The sequence below is a fragment of the Tupaia chinensis genome, unplaced genomic scaffold (genome assembly GCF_000334495.1).
Source record: "Tupaia chinensis unplaced genomic scaffold, TupChi_1.0 Scaffold147003_1, whole genome shotgun sequence".
Classification (NCBI taxonomy): domain Eukaryota; kingdom Metazoa; phylum Chordata; class Mammalia; order Scandentia; family Tupaiidae; genus Tupaia; species Tupaia belangeri.
The window spans coordinates 1,675,266-1,682,886 of record NW_006206856.1 but is presented as its reverse complement, the minus strand read 5'-3'; the positions used below and the strand labels follow the sequence as shown (position 1 = coordinate 1,682,886).

General features: G+C 60.0%; 1 protein-coding gene across 1 annotated transcript; it reads right to left on the bottom strand.

Moving 5' to 3' along the window:
- Positions 1-676: 676 nt before the first annotated feature.
- DUSP7 (dual specificity phosphatase 7) lies at positions 677-7,619 on the bottom strand (the record flags this gene model as incomplete). The annotated part of the gene is made up of 3 exons (XM_027768602.1): positions 677-2,340; positions 5,507-5,935; positions 7,280-7,619. Coding segments are annotated over 3 exons (1,077 nt in total), but the record flags the coding sequence as incomplete, so codon positions are not given.
- Between the last annotated feature and the right edge of the window lie 2 nt (positions 7,620-7,621).

Genomic DNA, 7,621 nt, shown 5'->3' with positions numbered 1-7,621 from the left:
CTCAAACGGATAGCCTCGGGGGGTTCTAGGTGAAGAGAACTAGGCCTCGGTGTCCCCAGAAGCACAAAGCCCTGCTGCCCCTGCTAGTAGAAATGCTCCCTTCCCCCGCCCCGTGCCCCCCCACCCATTGGCCTAAACAAGTGTCCAGCAGCTCGTAGGCCAGACCAGACCAGTGCTTCCCACAGTGCGGGCAGTGCGATGCCAGTCAGTGGCGCCCCCTCCTCACCTTCCAGGGCCCAAGCCCTTACCAGACACCACAGCTCACTTTAAAGAAAAAATAATATTTATTTGCAATATAAACAAAGTCCCGTTGCTGGTCCGGGATATATATATGTACGTGTGTGTATAGGTAGGGTCACAAATTTTCCTTCATAAGATCATAAAGCAAAACTGGCCACCCTCTGGCATACCCTCATTTACACAAATCTGATGCATCTTTCTGGGGTTTTCTTTTTAAAAATAAAAAAGAGAGAGAGGAAAGAGAACCATGTACAGCATGGAAGCTTCTTGTCAATTTCTCGACTGTGGCAAGATTTTAATCTGCTGCCCTAAAGAATCCCTGAAAACCACCCCTGTGAGGTATGATGCAGTGGGGGCCGAGGGGCTATGGCCTCGCTCCAGTGCGGGTGCTGGCTCCGACAGAGCCCAGCCCGCCGCTCACCCTCCCCAGCCCCCGTGCAGTCCTGACGCCCGGCAGAACTGAGGTTGGAGAAGAAACGAAACTGGAAGAGGATAACGGAATCCGTGGCTTTGTTCTGTGGATATCGGGGTGGGGTGGGGTGGGCAGAGCCTCACACCCTTTCCACCTGTCCGGTTTTGCCCCACCTGCCCCTGCCCTAGGGCGGAAATGGGTGTATGTTTCCTGGTGGCAGAAGGCATGGGCCAAGCGAGGGCGGGGCAGGCTTCCACAGGGCAAGGCGGCTGGACCAAGGGAACAGCCAGGGTGAAGGGAAGTCCCTGCAGGCAGGGCTGGGCCTCCGCCACAGAAGCTTTCCCCAGCCACTGGGCCTCCGTTCCCAGTTACAAACAGCGAGAGAAAGAGACAGAAGTAGTGGGTAAGTCCATAAAAGGGCCCAGGGCCCAGGCCCCCCCACCCCGGGGCTGAGCCCAGAGGGCTTAATGCTCTGTGTGGCAGTTGCTGCAGCCTCGCCCCCAGCAGGCCAGCAGCAGGGCCCCCAGCTTCTGCCTCAGGGAGGTCTGCAGAAACCCCCAGAGGGCAGATGGGAGGGCAAAAAATGCAAAGACCACTAGTCCAGGCTACCGTTCACAACTCGTAACTGATCACAACTCGTAACTGTCGTCACGGCAGCCGCAGGGCCAAGGTGGGCTGGGACAAGGGTGGGTGGTGGCACACGGGGGTCGTGACACCCAGACAGCAGCAAGCCACCCCTTCAAGAAGGGCCTGCTAAGGAAACGGAGACTTCACACATGTGCAAAATGCATTTGGTCAAGATCAACACGGGGTTTGTCTTTCCCACTACAAAAAAATAATAAAAACAAAACACCAGTAATTGCTTTTGGAAATAGAAAGAAAAACAAAACCGAGAACACCTCTCTCTCGCAGGATCAGGAAAGGGGTGAAATACTGGTTTATACAATCCACTGTTGCATGTAGCCTGAAAATAACACTTTTCATTAAAAAAAGAAAAATGGAGAAGAGCTTGAACACATTCCGTGCTCCAGGGAGCTCGGATTTACCTGCCAAAAAGTAAAAAGTAAACTCAGGTCCGTGGATGTGTCTTTAAAAAACAGCCAAACTGGCCGGGCTGTCAGCAGAAAGGCGTGTCCTGGGACGCAGATGAGGCCCTGTCATCCCCGCAAAGCCATGTGTCTGAGAGCAGAGGCCTCTCCAGGTCCTGCAGAGGGAGGCCTTGCCCGCGGGCCCTGTCCTGCAGCCTGGCGAGGGGAGCTCGGCCACCAACCCATCTGGGCTTCTGGGCACCGGTGACGTCCGTGGGTTCGTCTGGCCAGAGGCAGCAGGCTTGGGCCCTCCCGCCTGGCCCTGGCTCGCACAAGTGTGCCGTGGCTGGCCTCACGTGGACTCGAGCGTGTTGAGTGAGAACAGGTTGTGGTTGGTGGGCGTGGAGAAGTACAGCTGCTCGCTGGGCGTGTGGTTGTCGCACGGGCTGCTCAGCCCCAGCGTCCGCTCGAAGTCCAGCAGCTGCCCCATGAAGTTGAAGTTGGGTGAGATGTTGGACTTTTTCCTCTTGACGAAGTCGTAGGCGTCGTTGAGTGACAGGTTCATCTTCTGCATCAGGTAGGCCACTGTGACCGTCACCGAGCGGCTGATGCCCGCCAGGCAGTGCACCAGGACACCACACTTCTTGGAGCGGGCCTCGTCTGAAACACACGGGCACAGGTCAGGGGTGCTGTCCCCAAGGGGCCTTCCCACTGGTGGGCAGAGGGGCTGAGTGGAGAGTGGGGCGGGGCAGCAGGGATGCTGGAGGTGCTGCCTGACTCTGGGAGGACCTGGCCCGGCCCGATGTGGCTATGGTGGGGGGCAGGTGGTGCCGTGGATAAGACGCCAGACTCCCATGTGGCTGACTGGTGTGAGTCCAGGAACCGGTGGCTTGAAACTCATGCAGGGTGTGTGCATGTACGTGCTTAAGATCCCGAGAGGACACGGAGCAGAAGGAACTGCAGCATGGCCATCCCCCCGGGGGGCGATTTCTCACTTTCTCTCTCTCTCTGGTGAGCACACGTGTCCTACAGCAAAAATTTTTAAAAGAAAAAAAAGCGTGACTGTGGAGAGGGCTCTATAGCCCCCAAGATACTAGTTAAGGGGCCATGGTTCGAATCTCAGCCCTGGTGGCTTGGAAGGCATGCCAGGATCATGTGAGTGCCCAAAAGCCTGACGCGAAGAAGGAAAGGAGGAAAAAGGGCCGTGAAGGACCATGCACCAAGGGGGGCGGGGGGTACGTTGTCCCGCCCCCTCCAGTGAGCACATGTACCCTCTGGCAATTAACAAAGAGAAATAAAGAAAGGATTCAGCCACACTTGAGCTCCAGCACTGGACAGCCCAGGGCCTCAATGTCCTGTCTACGAAATGGGCCTATTTACTCACAGAGCTCTCATGGGGACCTGAGCCAAGTAAGGGTTTAGCAGACGCCAGCTGCTGCAACGCCCATGACCACCGCTAGTCCTACTGCTGCCATGGCTGCGTGCTGTGACGCAGGGGTGCCCTCCCAGGTCAGCTATTTATAACGCGGCCAGAAAGCCCATTTTATCAATGGAGGGACAGACACAGGGACAAAGTGAAGAGCCCAAGGCCACACGGGGATCCTCCTAGCTCAGCACCTGCTGCTGGCAAGCCATGGCCTGGGGGTGGGGGCTGTGAGTGTACTCTTGGTACAGCTCCCACAGGCGCTCCCTGAGAGCCTCCCAGGAAATGGGCCCGAGGGAGGCTCCTCCGGAAGGAAGCGGCCCAGCCCGGTCCTGCACTCGCTCTGCTCTCCGCCCAGCCAGTGCCCAAGGCCCGAGCTCCAGCTCTTGCAAGCCAGGGTCTAGAACGCTGGCCGCACCTAAGTTTCCCGGTGGGGTTTGTTTCAGCAGGGCCACCCCTCCTACTTGCGAGAACTCCAGCAGGCCCACGTGCCAGGGACACCTCCCGCCACAGCCAGGTGAATCTGGCTGACAACCCTCCCTGCCCACCAAGCCTCCCAACTTCTTCCAATGCCGCCTTCAGATGCTTCTGCCTGACACACAGGAGGAACTCAGTCCTTGAACCTCTCCCCTGATCCCAGGGCAGCGGTCTCTCTCACAGTGATGCCAGGGACATGGAGCAGTGAGAGGCAGACGGAGGTCTGCAAGGTCCCCACCTCCTGGACGCCCAGTCCCCCGGAGCCAGACACACAGCTGGCCCTCAGTGCTCTCCTCGAAGAAGACACACAAACTGTTCTCTATTGCCTTGGCCTGGAAGAGCTTCCCCTTCCAACCTCTACCCATCTGGGGGCACCCAGGACGGGGCACGCAGAAGGTGCTTAATTCAGATGCTGGGGCTGCCTGGGGGGCCCACAGCTGAGGCTCTGGGCACAGGACTAGCCACAGGAGACCTGTGGCTTTGCATGAAGCCCTGTGGTCTGACTTTGAGGTGTGGGGTGGAAGAAGGGGTAGCAGAGACAAGTCTCCCAGGGTATCACGGAGGAACGTGGGTGACGTCTGGCCCCCAGACCCACTCCCAGGGGATCCCCAGTGAAACATTTCCAACAGCTTTATCTTCAGTCCTTTCAGGGTACGGGTGGTACTTGGTCCTGCCCCACTGGGTCCCATGGGATGCTTGGGCCACAAGTCCTTCACCTGTCAGACTGGGTGCCCACCCTGCCCCTGCATCTTGTTCTGTCCTCCAGTCCACAGATGTGGAGCCAGGCTCAGCCCAGGGGAGAGGGTTCCTCTCCCTCTTTGGGAGAGCTCAAGTGCTGAGGCAGCACCCACAACCCTCTGGGCTAAGTCACCCTGGGCCAGGGCTGGGAAGCTCCAGGCAGCCCCGGGTGCGGCCCCTCCCCCGGGCCCCAGCTTCCTTCCTTCCTCCCAGCCAGGCACCTAGTTTTGGTTCCCAGTAAGCGGATGAGGCGGGGAAGCCTCCCACTTCCTGTTATTAAAGCTTGCCCAGCCCAGCCGACACCAAAACGTCCTCCGCTGGGCACTGCTGCCACTGGAAGACCGCCCCGGCCATCCCGCCCTGCCACTGCAAGGTGGGCACAAACACCAGGTCGTCAGGCTCAGAGGATCCACAGCCACATTCCCCTGAGCCTGTGTCCCTTCCCCGCATCCCAGATGAGACCTGAGGGCAGGGAGATGGCCTGCCTGCTAACAGCCCCAACTGGCCAAAGAGGAAGCAGGACGGCTGAGTCAGCTGAGGCTGGGGGGGCAGGGGACTCAGAGGGCTGAAGCCAGGCGGCAGGACCCACTGTTCTGGCTGAGGCCTTTCTCAGGCTCCCCGCCTTTTTTTCTACTCTGCCTATACTCCAAGCATGCTCCGCAGGTTGCATCTGGGGCCCACAGGGGCACTCTGGGTCACTGTATTCCAATAGCTGCACATTTGGGGCAGGCCTTTGGCTCTGAGACCACCTTTCAGCCCTCTCAGGTATACAGGAAAGCCCAAAGAGGCGCTGTGACAGCCCCATCCTGCAGGGACACGTGTGCTGAGGCGTGATGCAGAGCAGGCCCCGTGGGAGGTCTGTGCGCTATGACGGTTCAGTTTGCAAAGCCAGAAACAACAGCACAGCCAGAAACACACACGTTGGACAGCAGTAGCAAGCCCATGAGGGGCCGGCAGCTGGGGGAGCCCAGGACTCCAGGGACTGCTCAGGCCCCAACAGGTAGAGGGGCCTGAGGGACTCGGTGACTCACAGCAGGCATGGGTACACCCACAGGCACACGCTGGCACACGCAGGGTACACACAGGTCTCAACAGGCCCAGAGGTACCTCGTTGGGTGCGGACGACACCCACAGTCCTGCACACACCTTGACGTGCCCACCCAACCCCCTGCCGAAAGCAACACCTACCAATGAAGCTGATGGCCTCGGGGAAGAACTGGGAGAGGTTCTGGCTCCAGTGGTCAGAGATGGGAATCTGCTTGTAGGTGAACTCGCCGCCGTGCTCGAAGGCGTTGGGCAGGTTGGGTGTGACGTTGAGGATGTACTTGATGCCGTACTTGCCCAGCACGTCCAGGTTGGTGGAGTCCTTGGCGCAGCCGAGGTAGAGGTAGGGCAGGATCTGGACGGGGAAGGCCGGCTGGCTGGATGGCACGGGGCTACCATCTGACTCAGTGGCACTGCTGGGCAGCTCTCGGTCCGACTCGCCGTCTGAGCAGTCGGAGCTGATGCGGAGGCCACCGAGGCCCAGCACCGAGGTAGGCGGCGAGCCACTCGGTGAGGTGTCCACGTTGGTCTCGCAGTGCTCAGAGTACTCCGTCTGGAACTTGTTGAAACCACCTGTGGCCAGGGCAGACGGGCTGGGTGAGAGGCTGCTGAAAGCCCCAGTGGGCCAGGGCTCCCGACAGGCACACCGCCGTCAGTCTCCACGGGCCCGCTGAGCACTATGGCCGCTTTGCAGATGAGGGGACTGAAGCCCGGGGGTGAAGAAACACGCCTGAACTCCAAACCCCTCCCTGTAGCACTTCAGGGCCCCTGACCATCCTACCAGCTTGAGGACACATGAGGACAGGCTCGTTCCTAGTCTGCAGCCCTAAGCACGTGCCCCATGGGTACGTCCCCCGTGGGTGCACAGTAACAGCAAAGTGGTAAAGGAAAACAGACGACCCCCATCGAAGGCCAGTGCATGTGGGTTTTCAAATCCCTCTTGTAGATGAGATGGCAGGGGCTACTGCCTCACCTGGGTAGGAAAAGGCAGAGGGCCTGGGGCCACCTGACTGGGAGTCTAATGGTTGCCAACTCCCCCAAATCGCAGCTGGGGAAGGCAGAGTAGTTACTGGCTGGCCCCTTCCCCACTGGAGGAAGGGGTCCCAGCTCCACTTCTCAGGACTCTTGCCTTAGAACACAAGACCCCCTAGCCTCAGACCATGAAGGGGAGGGTCACTGGGGCTCTGCAGACAGAACAGGGGGGAAGCGCCTTACAGCAAGGCATGGGCCCTGCGCCCGAGGGTGCCGCAGGCCTCCCCTCCCCTCCCGCAGCCTGCTGCCAGCGAGAGGCCATTTTGGAATGTTAATTGGAAACACCGGCCTCAGCCACTGGCCCCCCAGCCTCCCCTTTCCACAAGCTCTAGGGTGGCAAGCTGGGGACCTCAGAGGCTCCCAGGATCTGGGCCAGCAATGGACACTGCCTATGCCCTGCTCCAGCGCCTTCAAGAGGCAGCGATCCTGAGGACCCCTGAGACCCTAACCCATCAGAGGCAAGGAAGGTGCTGTGAAAGATGCCCTTCCTGATCCTGGGCTTCCAGGGACATGAATTCCAGGGTGCACTTGAGCACCCTGCTGATTTCGGGGTTCCAGGAGGCAACTCTCCCTATTCCGAGGAGCTCAGCTGAAGCCTGGGCGCTGTTACTGTCGCCCAACAATAAGAAAAAAAGGAAACCCCAGGCGGTTCCAAAGTTTGTTCCGCCCACTTGAATCGTGCTGAGAAAGGGGGCGCAGAGGGAGCCCCCAGGCCTACCCAAACCCACGCTGTGGGAGTCAGGCTTCAGGGAGGACCAATGCAGGCGGCGGGGGGCGACGTGGCGCCCAGCCGGGACAGCATGGAGAGGAAACAGCCTGCTGTGGGGGCGTCAGGGGGCGGCGGGGGAAGCCTGATCCTGGACGGGGTCTCGGTGCTGTCCTCACCTTGGAGGTAGTAGGCCTGGCAGCCGTCGTCGCGTAACTTCTGTAGGAGCAGGCCGAGCACGGAGGCGGGAGCGCCGGGCTCGGGCTGCCACTCGGCCGCGGCCTCGTCGTAGAGCAGCACGGTGGCCGCTTTGCAGCGCGTGGCGAAACGCTCCTTGTCGGCGTGGTTGGGGATGATGGAGCGGATGGGCAAGTTACCCTTGCGCAGGCGGCGCAGCATGAGGCCCGGGATGGCCAGGTTGATGGCCGTCTCGATGTGCGATGACTCGAAGAGCTCGTGTGGCCGGCAGTCAAGCAGCAGCAGGGACGCGCCGCCGCGCGCCTCCAGCTCCTCCCGCCGCC